At 40.6% G+C, this 17,802-nt stretch overlaps 1 protein-coding gene across 1 annotated transcript in view; it reads right to left on the minus strand.

Moving 5' to 3' along the window:
• Window positions 1–715: 715 nt before the first annotated feature.
• The window catches only part of LOC133502557 (zinc finger protein aebp2-like), a 32,573-nt gene continuing 15,486 nt past the window's right edge, over window positions 716–17,802 (minus strand). The window contains exons 6-9 of the mRNA XM_061823473.1: window positions 17,573–17,640; window positions 2,593–2,706; window positions 1,679–1,708; window positions 716–962 (exon numbers count right to left, since the gene is read on the minus strand). Of these exons, the coding sequence (XP_061679457.1) occupies window positions 956–962; window positions 1,679–1,708; window positions 2,593–2,706; window positions 17,573–17,640 (219 nt within the window). The 3' untranslated portion in view covers window positions 716–955. The remainder of the gene's footprint in view (window positions 963–1,678; window positions 1,709–2,592; window positions 2,707–17,572; window positions 17,641–17,802) is intronic.

Raw genomic sequence — 17,802 nt, forward strand, 5'->3', positions numbered from 1 at the left:
GGTCTGCCTGCTGGCTGAGTCATTAGCTTCTCCACTTCATGCTCCCAATGCGTTTTGGCTACAGGATGCCAAATAAGGCAGCCAACCTCTCCTATGTAAACAAAAGGAACTCACTGAAACCACAACAGAAGTATTGCTTCTTTCTGGCAGGTTCATACCTCACACCCTCATTGGTAAAAACCACCTCTATTTGTCAACACCTGTCATGGAACTTGTTTTATTAGAAACACAATGCTCCAGTGAAACAGGATAACGTACAGTAGAAACAACTAGATTAAAAGGGATTCAGAGTGCTTATACAGCTGAATTGTAAGAAGTAGCATAATATACAATGCAAAAGCATAATATACAATGCAAACTGTAAAAGCAGGGAGTGAAAAAAATGAGGCACATTTGGGCGTGCCAGTGTTTTTGATAAAGTCGATCATCCAGAATATCATGAGCATAGTTATTACTCTGACACACACACAGTATATACTTCCCACAGGTTAATATGGCGAGTCAAAATCATTGCATTTTGACATTGTAATAATACTGTTTAAGACTTGCCTCACATTCAAAATAAACAGTCCAAGTGTCCCTACTACAGATGTAAAATAGCTTATCACAGTAAATACGGTTCCATGGAAGTTGCTCACACAAATTCACAAACATGGCAATTATGTTTTTCCTATAAAAATAAGTTACAAATTTGCATATATAATACACACAAAACAATAAAAATGTTTATTCCACATAATTGTTACAACATTAGATGATGAGATATTTTCAGATTTTCTGTCTTTTTTGAGGTGGGGAGTGGGTGTGGGGGTACAGCATTATTCTGAGTTCTTCATGAAGACAAATTGTTTCAATTGTTCCATGTCCCATTCCAAAGAACGGCGACGAGTGTCTCATCCCAATTAGAAATAACTTGTAGGACCAAGGAATAAAAACCTAATCCAGAGAGAACACCTTACAGGCTGAGCCAAATGTGGGAAAGTAAGAGAGATTCTTTTAGTGAAGAATGAATGAGTACAATTACAAACATGAGCTACTTTAGTTGATTATTGTATTTAAAAAAAAAAATCATTTTCATACATGCATATGGTGGTGAAGTACTCTAATCTTTATCAAATGTATTACTTTTATAATTGTAACAACATGACAAGAGCTCCCAGCTTGGTTGAATTTTCAACAACAACAAAAAAACAAAAACTTCAAACGCCTCTTAAGCCAGTTATAACAAATACTCTAAATTAGTGAAAAAAAACTAAACGTATAACCAAAGTCCTTTTCCTCTTCCCATACTGCTCTTCTAACAAATAACGTTATATTTTTGCTTTTTAAGTCTTTTTTTTAAAGGTGAGGCAGTAAAAAATGTTGCAACTAATGACTGCTATTAAGTTCAACATAATTTGTTATGCTATTATGCAAAGAAATTTGGAATGATTGAGTCAATTTTTCAGTTTGTTACAAAGACAAATTCTAACTCCAATGTATGACTATGACATAATGTCAATAATGGAACTGAGTAGCTTGTGTAACATTCTAGTGATTACAATGCAGTAGTAATTACAAGTAAGGTCAAGTTGATTTTTATGGTTTTTAAAATAAAATTTCTTAAACTTTTTATTAACATTAGCAAGATGATGACTGGTTGATAAGATGATATCACTATTGTGTTAGTGTTAGTTACCTCTGCTTTAGTCGCTTCTGTGGAAGTGCCCTGGAAAGATGAAATATAAAGGAGAAAGCCCACAAGGTGAATAAAATCCTGTAATAACCATGAAATATATTGTTTGCAGCTTACTTAGTAACTGACTTGGAAGAAAAACATTACCCAAGGTTATGGCGGGAAAACAAGTGTTGAAACTCATCTTGACCACTCTTAATGATATGATACACGTGGGCCGCTAATGGAGTTTGTTTTGTTTTAGTCCAGCCCAAACATCGAAAACATTCTAGATATTCTTTAAATTAACTTGGGAATTGGCTAAATTGTGTAATTGGATTTAATGTAATTGAAAGAACGTTACTGAAGTGTGACAATTATATTCAACTATGAAATCAGTCCACTGTAGCTACTGCAGCTTCGCGTCCATTAGGATGTACCAATGTTTGTTTGCTTTCTATACAGTAAATCCTTTAGTAATTCTTAATATTTTAGGTAAAATATTTCTCTTTGAGGAATGACTGTTCGTCTTCTATAAATGTAAAGCAGTTTTCAACTGTATTCTTACCTTGTAGAGTGGCTACCAGAGCTGTAGACAAATACAGTCATGTAATCACCTAGTGATTGTAAGAGATATATACTATATATAAACAACTGTTTCATATGATAGTTATACATCATCAGTGGCAGCCTCAATAAGGTTGTGCTAAGTGCAATGGTTGACTAAACGTATTGCTCCAAAACAAGAGCCTAACAAGAACTGGGGCCCCCTGGTGGTCCCAAACAGAGTCGAAAATACTTTTTATAAGCCTCTTTCATTAAGTCTTTTTATGCTGTCCACAAAATATGTGTTGTCTGGCTAATAACGGAGGTTGTTTGTTTATTGTTTGGCTATGCACATATACAATGAAACGGAGGGTCATCACACAGATTCTCACCTGTATATGTTTGGGTCCAACAGCATGGCAGTTTCCTGTGGCAACTGGGATAAGTGCACCACTTTCGTCTTCAGCTGAGATTGGTCAGTTTCATTCACCCACACGTCAGGCAGACTGTACAGAAACATCCAGAGAACATGTAGTCAGACCACGAGCCGTAATGAGGAAGAGGTAAAAGAAAAGGGGTGGCATGGCACTCAAGATGAATGGGTCAGCTGGAGTAAAATGAACAAAGAGGCCCTTTGAGTCCCAGGCACATTAACACCTCTCTCTGCACGAGAGAACGCAGCTTTGACAAAAGTAGTGGGAGAGCAACACAAGAAAATTGGAGAACCAGAAACAAGAAACTTTATACTAAGTGTGAAAAAGTATTTGCCTGGTTTATTTTTTTTTTTACACGTCACACTTGTTTTCACAACAAACACATTTAAATATTACTCAAAGATACAATAAACATGAAATGTGTTTTTTACATGAAGGTTTTTATGATTAAGGGAGTAGAAAAATCCAAAACTACATGGTTCTGCGGTTAAAAATTGATTGCCACCAAAACCTAATAACTGATTGGGCCACCCTTTGGAGAAACAACTGCAATTAAGCATTTACAAAAACTTGCAATGACTCTCTTACAGCGCTATGGAGGAATTTCAGCTCGCTCATCTTTGCAGAATTGTTGAAATTCAGCCCCATTGGATGGATTTCAACCACGAACCAACTTTTTTAAGGTCATGTCACACCATCTCAATAGGATTCAAGCCAGGACTTTGACTAGGCCATGCTAAAGTCTTCATTTTGTCTGTCTTCAGGCATTCAGAGGTGGTCTCTGGCATGTATTGGATCAGTGTTTCATCTTGAGCCCACAGAGATGTCCAGATATTCTCTTCTTTGATTGTTTGGTAAACACTAGAATTCATGGTTCCATTTATCACAGCTTCTAGTCCTGAAATAGCAAAATAGCACCAGATCATCACACTACCGCCACCATATTTTCCTGTTTTGGAATGATGTTCTTTTTATGAAATGCAGTGTTACTTTTATGCCAGATACAGCATAATGGGAAACACACCTTCCAAAAAGTTCAACTTTTGTCTTATCAGACCATAGCGTATTTTCCCAAAAGTCTTGGGGATCATCAAGATGTCTCCTGGAAAAATGGAGACTTAATGTTCCATTTGAGACATTGAGACTTAATGTTCAATTTGCTCAGTAGTGTTTTTGGAACACTGCAATGCAGGCCATTTTCACCCTGTCCCTTATGGTGGACTCATGAACGCTGAACCGTAACTGAGGGAAGTGAGGCACGGAGTTCTTTGAATGTTGTTGAGGGGTCTTTTTCCACCTTTTGGATGAGTCCTCACTGTGGTCTCGGGTAATTTTGGTCGGCCAGCCTCTCCTATGGAGGCTAAAAACTGTTCTATGTTTTCATTTGTGGATCATGCCTCTCACTGTGGTTAGCTGGTGTCCTAAAACTTTAGAAATCGATTTAGGACTTCGTCCACATAGGTCGATTACTACTTCTCATTTGTTCCTGGATTTCTTGAGATCCCAGCAAAATGTATAGCAATTGAGGATTTTTTTTTTTTTGTCAACTTTGTCAGGCAGGTGCTATTTAAGTGATTTCTCAATTGAGAACAGGTATGTCAGTATCAAGCCTGGGTTTTGCTAAAGAAATTAAAATCAGATATGAAAAACCAAAGTTATCTTAAAATGGGTGGTGGGGGCAATCACTTTTACACAGCACCATGTACCTTTGGATTTTTCTCACCCTTATAAACAAAAACCATGAAAAATAACATTTTATGCTTGTTGGCTCGGACTAATATGTAAATATGTTTGATGGTGGGAAACTTAAGGGTGACACACATTCAAAAATTAAATCAGGAAAGTGGTTAACACTTTCACACGACTGTACATGTGGTCTATGTGTACATTCCACGACTATATGGAGGGTACTAATGTGTGTCTTGTGTCTTTCATTATGGATCTTAAAGATAGATGTAAAGGGTAAGTGACAAGCTTATGCACATGATGTGCTGCAGTGCACAGCTGCACCTTACTGTTCCCACGTCAGCAGAGTCCCCTTGAAAGGAGGAAGTGTGCGAGGTTTGGCGTGGCAAGTGAGTTTGCAGAAGACAGAAACAAAGAGCTTAGCGAGTCAACTGTGCACCCCCACCCCTCTTTCTCCTAGCTCACCCTCATCTCCGCCCCCAGCATTCCCCTCGTCACTATGTGCGTCATCACTGGAGCCCCCTGAGACAGACAGACACACACACACACACACACACACACACACACACACACACACACACACACACACACACACACATGCGCAGACACACACACACACACACACACACACAACATGCACATACACACACAAAGCAGGCACCCACCCTGCCAAATCGCTCATTCACATGCTTAATCAGTCTGTTTGGTGAGATGCCGTGAAAGTAGTTCACATGCAGTGCAATCAGGCCACTGGAGGAAGAGTGTAAAAATATTTTAAAAAGATATTATAAAGTTCATAAAAAGGACATATGAAATGAATACCGGCGGCATTGGGCCAAAAGCACCTATCGCATATCCAAATTTGGTCAGTTTCCCTTTTTTTCTTTGAAAAATTGATGCATTAGTCCTCGCGTGCGCACGTAATTTCATACAAATGATTGATCAATCTTAAGTGTTGAAAAACATTTGTTGTCTTTGATGATGCAATGTTAACTGAAGAAATGTGAAAGAAGTGGCTTGGAGATGGGAGGTTTTCACCTGATGCCAGTTGGTGCACAGATGGGCAACTTAAATGATAGCAGAGGCTACAACATTTCTCAATTTACCACATGGGACCATTATTTTCTTGGTTGAGTTTTCTCTTACAACACCTTTTTGCCATTACTCTTACAGATACAGTATATATTGGTGGATGCAATGCCCGTTTTGATTCATCATCCAGCCATCATCACTCCAAACAGGATTGGGCCCAAGGCTAAACACTGATGCAGTCCCACCTCCAATAAAAACTCCTGTCACGCCTACAGCACACTTCACCACTGTTTTGTTGCCTAATACAGTCCATATTCAGTCCTATTCTAACATACTTCTTGCCAATCCAGACTTTTGCATCCAATACCACAGTGCCTCTGTGGGTATTCCGTCATACACTTTCCCAAGCTCAAAGAGGCAATGCAACTCCTGACCTTCTTTCTACTTCTCCATCAATGGCTACAAGGTAAATAATGCAGAGGTTTGCTTCCTACCCATGAAACCATACTGTTGTTCAACAATTACTGACTACTGTCCAGACTCTAGCATCTTCTGCTCCATCCCATAACTTCATTGTGTGGCACATCAACTTTATTCCACCATTGTTTCCACAGTTCAGTGAATCTCCCTTGTTCTTAAAACTGGGCCTTAGCCCACTTTTTCCTGCATTCTCCTGCTTCTCCTAGAACCTAGATGTTTCTATACCTCCACAGGTATGTCATCAGGACCAATTTGCCTTACCATTTTTCATCCTCGCTAATGTTTTTCTAACATATACCTTTACTGATCACAGCTACCTCCCGTCACCACACTTGCCTCTTACATTCTTCCTTCTCTTTAACTTTCCTTATTCATCAAGTTCTCAAAGCATTTCTTCCATTTATCCAGCACACTACTGGGCCCAGTCAACATTTCCAACTCTATCGATAATCATCCTAACCTGTTGCATATCCATTCCCTCTATCACTGTTTGGCCAACCTGGATTGATCTTTTTCTCCTTCTTTAGTGCACAACCTGGCATATACGCAATCATATGACCTTGTTTGGCCTTTTCCATCTCGACCTTCCCAGAACATTTCATCTCCATGTGTTCCTTTCTCCTCTCCTCTGTGTCCCATTTCTTAGTGAATATCGTGTGAGTTCCTGTCTCCCGTTTCCCAAAATACATACACAGATACACAGAGTACTCTCCCGCCTGTCTCTCTGATCTCCTTGGTTGTAGTGATCCAGTCTTCTGGAAACGCCTCTTCTAGAAAAGCCAGACAACACTTCCTTTCTCATCTTCCACCACATGGTTCTTTGCTTTGCCTTTGTCTTCTTAATTGCGCCCCTAACCACCAGTCTCCTTACACACTATCATACTACATTGTCTCTCCAGCCTCTCTGCTTCCACTAATTTAAGAGTCAATAACCTTCAGATTACATCATCTGCAAAAGTTTTAATCCACCTACATCTTCTACCTCTGCTCTAGGTCACCCTATTTTCTTGCCTCTTCTGGAACTGTTCAAAAATTGAGATATTCTCCTTCCTGCTCAACTCCTATACCATGACAGACTGATACAGTTTGCATTACTGCAGACGGTGCAACAATAAGTCTGTCGAGCTCACACTCAATTTTTCATTCACTTGTAATTAAAACAGCAAATATACTTGAACAGGCTTTCGTAACTTTAGCCAGATCTCATACTCCCTCACCGAGGCCCTGCCACCACCAAGGAGCTCTTACATCATGTCCTCTTACAGCCTGTCTGAATTGACCCCTCCGTAGAAATTGCGCAATCTGCGTCACTGACCAATCAGAGGCCAGAGATCTGCATAAACTACGCCCCTTTTTTTGACCCGCAGTTTTCTCAGACAACGCTGGATGGTCCAGCATAGCTTCTGTTGGTGTTTTATCACGTATTTGGGTTCTTTAATATAGATATGGTTAAGAGGTGTAGTCACGGACTTTATAATAGTGACGACAGGTATCCTGAAAGGCTAGTTGGTGGAGTTCAATTCGTACCATTTCCAAAACTGAAGACCCAGTACGAAAAATGTCTTTGATGGATCAAACTTTGTGGAAGACCGCATGATCAACTGAATCCATCTAAAATCAACCGGAACAGAAGACCGAGTACGAAAAATGTCTTTGATCGATAAAACTTTGTGGAAGACCGCATGATCAACTGAACCCATCAACCGGAACAGATATGTTTGCACGAAGGTAAGTCCGATATTTGATTTTCAATACATGTCTCATATAAATGAATTAGCAGTTCTTCGCTTGCATAATATAGCTACGTGTGAATGATTGACACACTTGATCTGTGTTGAGCGATATTTTGCGAAGATCTGACTGCACAAACGTGTCCCTTTGTTCGCGGCTACGCTAAACCGGACTGTGTTAGCACAAAGGTATGGCCTATATTTGATTTTCAATACATGTCTCATATAAATGAATTAGCAGTTCTTCGCTTGCATTATATAGCTACGTGTGAATGATTGTCACACTTGATCCGTGTTGAGCGATATTTTGCGATGATCTGACTGCACAAACGTGTCTCTGTTCGGCGGTGAGCTAAGCTAAGCCGGACTAGCAGTCCTAAAAGCCTTCGACGTGCACCGAGACACCAAGACTGAAGGAAGGATGTTTGAGGACACTAAAGTAGTGATTGTCGTACTCGGTCGGTACTTACGTAGGTTCGGCACTAATTCAAGAATAATTATTGAGGGGAGCGCGTGACGTTACACAAAGAAAACGAGAGAAACAACTCGTAAATCAAGCCTCGCCTTCTTTTCCTTCATACGGTGGTTCACAAACGGCTATACAGATACGTACACAGATTCTGCACACAAGTGTGATAGGTAACACGAAAATAGGAAACTGTCAATGACGAATTCGTCTTTGGGTTAGAATATATTATATTATGTGGCTTCTCGGTCTTCCTCTGACTCTGGAAAAATCTCGTGCTAATATCAATGGTTTCTCCGTCGAGATGCATGTAAATACCATTGAAATACCGCTCGCTGAAATACTTGAAGCCCTGCTGTCTGCTTTTCAACGATATTTCACTGTTAGCTAAGAATGCGAGTGAGAAATCAGCTGGTAAATCGGACAGTTTCGCTCTATTCTTTTCTTGCTGCGCCGATATTTTTGCTAATGGTTTGTCTGACGTCAGCGCACGTGGCGTGACGTCACTTCAGGAGGCGTGGTTAAGTGCCCTGTAAGGAGGGGTCCATTCCTTGATTACACTCACAAACACAGGCCCTTGTTCCAAGTACCATGAGCTAACTTTTGCTGTCAAGAATCAAACTGCCTTCATCTGCTGCCCTACTTACACTATACCTGACTGCTTTAGCCCTTCCAGAAAAGGACACAAAAGACAACATGGGCCTTCTCAAGGCTGTGTTAGGGTGGGCGCCATGGGTACCGGCCTAGCCACCAAGGATTTGTCATCCAGCCCCGCCTGCAAGCCTGGCTGCAGAGTGGGGCCTCTATGACCCACATCCAAGAGTGGAAAGATAGTTCAAATGTTTTTCTTATTGTAAGGGGATCTTTGAGCTTGCTTTGTCTGGTCCATCACCTAAGACCTGTTCGTCATGGGTGACAATTCAACCTCTCGGATCAGTGGGTGACACAAATTCCTCCACCACGATAATGTGACAGCTGCAGAAAAAGTACAATTAATTGAGAAAATACTGTGTATTTTTTTTAGCTGTATTGTTGTCCGAATATTTTGTATACAGCTGCAAATAGGTATTAGAACACCTGAGAAAACGAGTTAATATTTGATAGAGTAGCCTTTGTTTGCAATTACAGAGGTCAAACATTTCCCGTAGTTGTTCACCAGGTTTGCACACACTGCAGGAGGGATTTTGGCCCACTTCACCACACAGATCTCTTGATCACACATGTTTCTGGGCTGTCGCTGAGAAACACGGAGTTTCAGCTCCCTCCAAAGATTTTCTATTGGGTTTAGGTCTGGAGACTGACTAGGCCATGCCAGAACCTTGATATCTTCCTTCCAATCTACCTTGTTACGGAACCACTCCTTAGTTTTCCAGGCTGTGCCCTTCGGCTCATGGTCATGTTGAAAGATCCAGCCACAACCCATCTTCAATGCTCTGACTGAGGGAAAGGGTTGTTCCCCAAAATCTCACAATACATAGCCACGGACATCCTCTCCTTAATCCAGTGCCGTCGTCCTGGGGTACTTGGGAAAACTTAAAAAAGAGCTGGGTGTTCTAATACTTTTTTTCTTCACTGTATATTGTAACAACTGCAGCCAAAGAATACAGGGGATGCTCTCTCTGTTCAATATGGTACCGAGATACAAATTTTCAAGGTTACAAATTTCAAGCAGTGGTATAGTTCAACAGTGTACATAATACGTCATCATGCAGCACAAAAAGGCACAATCAATTAACATTAAATTTACTCCTGTTAATCTGATTGCTTTATACTGTATGTATGGCCTATGAATGTCTTTCATACTACTGTGATACAATTTTGGGTAATGTCGCCACTGGAGGAAGAAGGCTTGATCTGAAACAAGCATCCATGTCCTTAAGGGCAACTAATTACTTAACCAGGAATCTATCTTTATAGGTTTTTTTTTTTTTTTTTTCATTTTTGTGTCCAATCAGTCCAATTTTTAATTGTGATGTAATATCTTAAATTGACAGGGAGACCAGAAAGAAAGTGACAAGAAGCTGAAGGACCATGAGAAGAACCAGCCCCCAGCCCACGCCATGAATGTTTGGCTTGGTCTTGAGTTAGTGTCCTTGAACAAAGCAAACCTCCAAATGCTGTTGAGTTTTAAATTGTCAGTAAACATTCAACTGTGTTCTGAGTGACCATGTGTGCATGTATTAATTTGTTCAACCCCAAAGTCAACCAGAACATGTTATATTGATTGTGCTGTCGCATGCCCATTGCCAAAAGTCACCCAATCTGCTGCACAGATCCAGTATGTGCACAAACACGCACACTTGCCAGGAGACTTCAATAATTCAGTCATATCAAACCAAATTATGACATATCAATGGTATTTGTCATGATTATTTAAGAAGCAGAAATATGTATAGCAAATGAGGTCTCTTTGAATAGAGATACCGGGGGGGTTGTCTGCCAGAGAAAAGCTCATACTTGCAATGTGGATTGATGGGTGCAGCCAAATCTAGATGCTCACCAAAATGACAGGAGCAATACATTCAACACAAAGCAGCACCGTATATTAAATTGCGAACATATTAAAGAGGCTTATTTGGGACTGAGGAGAATGAATGCTGGATTTAAATGTCATTTTAAAATACATCTCTGGGGAAAGGGAGAAATCTACCATAGAATCTAAAGGCACATATTCCCGCAGCCAAATAAAGGTATTTCATATGAAACATGTCATGACCATGATATTAGTTTGATATTGACTACGCTGTGGATTATAGGATATTGCGAATAGTTAATTTCCCCTCGACATGGTGTCTGGGGTCTCCCTTCGAAAATAGGGTGAGAAGCTCAGTCATGAAGGAGAGGCTCAGATTTGAGCCGCTGCTCCCCTATGTCAGAGAAGCCAGATGGGGTGCCTTGGGCACCTAGTTAGGAAGATCCCCTAGATGCCTCCCTGGTCAGTTGTTTTGGGAACATTCCACTAGGAGGAGTCCCCTGTGATGACCCAGGAAAGGCTGGAGACACTACATTTGTTGGCTGGCCTGAGCTTTAAAAGAGCTAGGGCAAGGGAAAGAGCTTTAAAGGATTCCTTGCTTAAGCTGCTGACCCCCCCAACCCAACATCGGACAAGTTGAAGAACATGGATGGATAGATGGTTGAGGAATGTTGTTATGGGTATTTGCAATGGTCTTGTTGACTACGCAAAATTGAGTTACAGATACCTGCAACATATATCCACTCTGTTAAATGTAAAAAGTACATGCAATATGGGGGGTTTCACATGACTGTTAAATAAATTCTAGTTACAGAAATCCGCAATGTGAAGTACAGATCTGTAACTCCAGTTATCATCTCATCTAGTAGATATCCATTCATCCATCTTCTGAACTGCTTATCCTCAGAGGGTTGCGGGAACGCTGAAGCCTATCCTAGTTATCTTCGAGCAGGAGGCAAAGTACAATCTAGACTGGTTGCCAGCCAATCGCACAGCATGGAAATTGACTGCATTTATATAGTGCTTTACCTACACAATCACAGTCCCAAATGTATTTTACAGAACCTCACATTCATCTATTCACACACATGTACCCGCGTGCCTCATTTTCTATATATATAGACACACACACACACACAACACACACACACACACACACACACACCACACACACACACACACACACACACACCTATGGAGGACTGCTGCCATGCAAGGCCCTGCCAGGCTCACTGGAAACAAGTTATGTGTCTTGCCTTAAGATACTTTGACATCCAGACGGTCGGAGCCACGATTCGAACCAGCTACTCAATCACTGGTTCTACATACTGAGCCACTCAAAATTTAGCTTAACTAGGTTTAAAATGTTAAATCTAGTCACCATAATTACCAGGGCAATTTCCATTTGGGTACAGTAAATATTGAGGTTGGGTGAGGTCTGTCTCAGAGGTAATGGTAGCACATGAAAAGAAGTTTCCTTGAATTGTATTGGCTGACAGAAAACGTCCACTATTAAAATAAATAAAATAAAATATATATTTTAGGTCTTGGACCTGAATTAAAATATCTGATTACAATCAAAGAAGTTCTGCAAAACGAGTTGAAAGGTGGCTTGTGCGATACATGTATATTATCCAGAGCTAATACATGCAGCCAAAGAAAACAATGTGCTGCTGAATGCAAAGTAATTTGATAATCTAGACTGGCTTGAACAAAATCATGGCAAAATATCTCAAGGTCAGGCAGTCATTGATTTCCCAATGCTTTCAATACAAGTAAAAAAGGGTACTCGTTAAAAACGAAATACAAGAAAATTTGTAACAATGTCTTGTATTGCTTTAAAGTGCGACTGACATCCCTATAAACATTCTCAAATAGATATAACGAAAAATACATATAACAGTATTCACTTCAATGTCTATACGAAAAAAAAAAGTGAGCGGAGAGCGCGTCATCCATGGACAAAGTTGCACAATTGAGTGTCCCTCGACATCCAAGTGGTCGCCATATTAGTCGCGTCCTCTGTCCTTGACGTCATCGTCACTTCCGCCGTTGAAAACGCGCAGTGCCTGCTACTGTGGAAGTTGAACAAAAGAGATATCCGCATTTGTCCGACGCCCCTTTTGTCACGAAAAGGACAACACCACACAACCGAGTGAAGTTACCGGGGCAATATTACAGTATTGTTTCGAGCCATATTCAGATGATATCCGATCACGGCCAAACCGCATCCTGTCCGATCCACTCCAGCAGAGTTTCAGCGCCCGTGGTGGCATATAAGGAGGAGACTGAGCCTAGCTATGTTGCTTTTAGAGGTATGTTTAAAGTTGCCGCAGTACGAGATGAACACTATTGAAACATTGTTGGCTGGGCGACGCGCACATCGACACATTTCATACGTGGATCTTTTGTTACGTTATGAGAGAGACAGATTACGTGGCTCGCCCCAAACAACTTTTTTTTTAGAAGCTGTATGCGCTCATCAACACATTTTATACGCGGATCTTTTGCTACGTTATGAGAGAGACCGATTACGTGGTCCGCCCCAAACTTTTTTTTTTGGAGCTGTATTCACACCTATCTGTTATTTGGAACCCACAAAGCTCTCGTCCTCTGCACCTGTGCAATCCATTTTTCACAACGAACAGGGTCTCTTTCAAACTTATGAAGGGTGTTCAGACAATGTCCAGCAATGCAATAAGGCGGCATTTTGGCTAACGCAAAGGAACAACGAGCTACATTCCCAGAGGTAAAACTAATGGAAACAAACGAGTCCACTAGGGGGCGCCTCTGTCCTGTACGTCACTTCCTGCTTCTTCTCGAAGACAAATCCCTCGAGAGGCTTTTCATGGCGGGAGTTACAAAAAGCTGTATACGTCAAAATCATGTTTTGTGGTGAAAAAACACATGGGACCATATTGGCTGTGGGTTTTTCATTAATAATATACCAAAAATCATCCATTTGACAACACATGACCTTTAAGTTTGACTTATTGTAAATTTTTAAAAGGAGTGTTTGAAAAATATCTTATTGGAATCAAGTGATTCTGTGCGGACTGATTTTTTTTTTTTTCCTCACAAAGGCTTCACTGTGGTTTAAAACAGCTGCAGACAAAACCTATACAGGTTTTATTTCCTTCATACTCAGTAAATTTCAAGTGCGCAAAAAGGAGTTAATGAGTACCAGTCACAAAGTGAACACCACCATTAATAACGTGAATTTTCATAGTCACTGCAAAAATTGCTTTTGTGCCTAAAACAATGCGCGCACACACACACACACACACACACACACACACACACACACACACACACACACACAGTGTAAAGGCCTTTGGTTGGCAGTTAAATGATAGTATTGGCAAGAATACACAGCCTTAACAAATATTGAAATAGTTGAATTATGCTTTACAATAAGAATCACAAAAGTTGAGATCACATTGACATCACTTCAGGCAGCTTTGCCTCCTATGATGAATGTAGCCACAGCTACTTTTTAACATGACTGTCTCTTTAAAACAAGGAAATTTGATCATTAATGGATGCGTGGTGTCTTGGTGCCAAGTGCACATGTGGACACCCTTATGCTTGCACATGGGCAGGACACAGCAGGTGAGGCTGGGGGACACTACCTCATCCACACATGCCATCAGGACTGGGGAACCCCAAGGTTATGTCCTCTCCCCCGCTGCTCTTCTCTCGCTCCCCAAATGACTGCACCTCAACGCAGCTGGCTCTCAAATTCCTGAAGTTCGCTGATGACACCACAGTCATCAGTCTCAAAGACAGTGACGAGTCTGTGTATCGACAGTATGCGGAGAGGCTGGAGCTTTGGTGTGGCTGACACAACCTGGAGCTGAATGGACTAAAGAGTAGAGATTATTGTGGATGTGAGGAGGCATTTTTACCACAGCTGCACCTCACGCTGTCCAACTGTACTGCGCCGACCATAGAGACCTTTAACTTCCTCAGAAATACAGTCTTCCTCAACCTTATGTGGGAGATCAACATTAACTCCATCCTCAGAAAGGCCCAGTAGAGGATGTACTTCCTGTGGCTCCAAAGAAAGCACGGCCTGCCACGAGAGCTGCTATACAGCGGTAATCAAGTCAATACTGTGTACTTCCATCACTGTCTGGTTTGGTGCAGCCAAAAAAAAAAAAGGACAAACTCCGACTACCAAGGACCGTCAAAACTGCTGAAAGGAATTCCGGTACTCACCTTCAGGGGCTTGCATGCTACCCAAATTAGTACAAGAGCAGACAAAACCCTCTCAGAACCTACACATCCTGGCCACCAACTCTTCCAACTTCTTCCCTCGGGTAGATGCTACTGAGCAATGCAAACCAAAACTGGCAGGCATTCCAACAGATTCTTCCCCCCTTGCAAATAACAGCTAACTTTACATTCAACTCCAACATACCCATATGTTTTTGTCTTGAGTTTGTCATCACATTCTGCTTGTCAAGTTATTATTCTATATCATACATTACTCATTGACTCCCTGGAGTAGTCTCACCATGTTACTCCATCTGAACATCTGTTGTTGAACAATACTAGCCTCTTGCACCTGAGTAGCATCTGCTCCACTTGCACAATCGACAGGAATATTTTGCAACACTTGCACAATCGACATGGTCCCAGATTACTGCGCGACTAGTCACTTTTAACTGCACACATTCCTTGAAGTCTTGACACTGTTTTCACAATGGTCATTACACTGGACTATTGCTCTGTTACAAGCGTATATATTGTATAGAACATAAGGCTCGCATGTTTCAAGCAAACCAAGAGAAGCTCATCAATCCTTTTATCTCAAGTAGACTTGAGTATTGTAATGGTATTCTGGGCTCCCCAAAAAACACCATTCAACAGCAGCAGCTCGTTCAGAATGCTGCAGCTCAAGCTATAACCAAAACAAAGCTGTCAGAGCATATTACTCCCATTCTGAAGTCCTTACACTGGCTTCAAGTCAGTTTTTGAATAGATTTCAAAGTTCTGCTACTGGACTATAAATCACTTAATGGTTTAGGTCCTGAAATACATGAAAGAAATGCTAATGGGATACAACCCTATTAGGGCTCTGAGACCGTCTGACTCAGCTCTAATAATGGACTGCAGAGTCCAAAGCAAACATAGTGAAGCAGAACTTAGCTATTATTCAGCAAAAAAATTGAATAGGTGCCAACAGAGGTAACATCAAACCCAGATGAGTTTTCAAATACAGAATAAAATTTTCTCAAGTGTCTTAGAGTACTTCCACTTTTCAGTGATATTTCTTGCACTAAACCCCTTTTAAACAGTACTTTTTCAAATACTTTTATTTATGTATTAGAAAGCTTTTAATCATGTAAAATGCATTGACTTACCGTCTGTTTGAAATGCATTATATGCTTTGCTATTAAAAGCTCTACATGCTAGAGGACTCTGCATTCTTTGCACAATTGTCAAAAAAAGTTCCATCATTTCCAGATTATTTGCAGTCTTAATTGCTCCGTGAGTGTTACTGTTTTTATGTCTATTGTCGCCATGTATGTCATACTAGAACCGCTCCAACTACAGGGGACAAATTCCTTGTATGTTTCCAACATACTTGAAGAATAATACATACAGAAAATAGCATTCATAGAAGAAGAGAATTCAATTTAATATTTAAGAACGGAAATGTTCACCAAAACCATAGTCTAAAATAGGTAAATCAGCATCTTAATCCTGACTTAGTGATTGCCTTTGACGGGGTAACAGAAAACGTTGTTGTGGTAATTCTAAATCAAATGACTTTTCATTCAAAAATGGCAGCAAAACAGAACCAAAAACTACATCACTCATTTATATTTTCCCTGTGCAAACAGCTATTGTTACTTGAGCTGACACGATTAAGAAACTATTCATGACTAATGAGGGTCACGGGAGTGCTGGAGCTAATCCTAGCTGTCATCGGGCGAGAGGCAGGGTACACCCTGAACTGGTTCCCAGCCAATCGCAGGGCACAAAGAGACAGATAACATGGAGACAAACAGCCACACTCACAATGACACCTAGGGGCAATTTAGAGTGTCCAACGAATGCATTTGGGACACAATATTCATATTTAGAGATTTGTCGTCATTGCAACAAGTGCAATGAAAAAAATAAGGTCCAGACCATTCAAGACAAAAATAAAATAAATCCACCCATCCATTGTCTAAGCCACTTTTCCTCAAGGGTCGCGGGTGTGCTGGAGCCTATCCCAGCTGTCAACGGGCCGGAGGCAGGGTACACCCTAAACTGGTTGCCAGCCAATCGCAGGGCACATAGAGAGAAACAATAGTCAAACTCATAATCAGACCTAATGGCAATTTAGAGTCCCCCAGTGTTTTTGTGATTTGGGATGAAACTGGAGTCCCTGGAGAAAACCCACACAGGCATGAGGAGAACACTCAATGCATGGACCCTAAAAATGAATCACAACTTGTGAATTTCTCCACTGACAGATTTACTTTTCGTTGTAAAAGTGTGTGCTTTTAAAACAGAACACTTGAAAAAAGAGCTTCATAATATCTTGCCTGTGAAAGGTTATTTCCCATTCCCTTTGTTGTGATTGTACATGACTGTGCATAGTTTTTGGTTCCACATTTGGTTAACTTTAACCCCGAGCCAGCTGTTGGATACCTACCACCACAAACAGATCATGTGGGAAACACTGCTGTACAGGATCAGCAAATTGAAATACTGATCATGTCACTTCCCAATACATAAGCATTGGTAGCCAAGAACAAACACACATTCATTCTCACGTTTATATTCATGGACATTTTGGAATCTTCATTTAACCTAACAATGTTTTTGGAACATGGAAGAAAGGCAGCGTGGCTGGAGGAAAAAAATACTAAAGCATAGGGAGAACACAAACTCCACATCGGAAGGCCAAAGCCAAAATGCAGACTACAGAACCCAAGAAGTATGATGTAGAACAGCTAACCACAAATTCACAGTGCTGCCCCTTTTCTCCTTTGTTACATATGTATTCTACTGATAATCATCCAGATTTCAAATTTTCCAAGTATTTTACAGTTGCAAGAGTTTACTCACATGTCTTCTGGTGTCCAGTGTAAGAGAACTTTCACTTTTCCTGAGCCTTCTTTCCTTTTGGCCAGTACCTACACGCCAACAATTCAAAAAACAAAAAACATTATGAAAGTGACTTCAAAATTATTTCCATTATTTGTATGAAAAAAATGCAAAACAACAAAATCAATTACCCATCACTGAAAAATGCTAAAAAATAAAAATGAAAAGTTTGTCCACAGATTAGAGTTGAT

The sequence above is a fragment of the Syngnathoides biaculeatus genome, chromosome 6 (assembly GCF_019802595.1).
Source record: "Syngnathoides biaculeatus isolate LvHL_M chromosome 6, ASM1980259v1, whole genome shotgun sequence".
Taxonomy (NCBI): domain Eukaryota; kingdom Metazoa; phylum Chordata; class Actinopteri; order Syngnathiformes; family Syngnathidae; genus Syngnathoides; species Syngnathoides biaculeatus.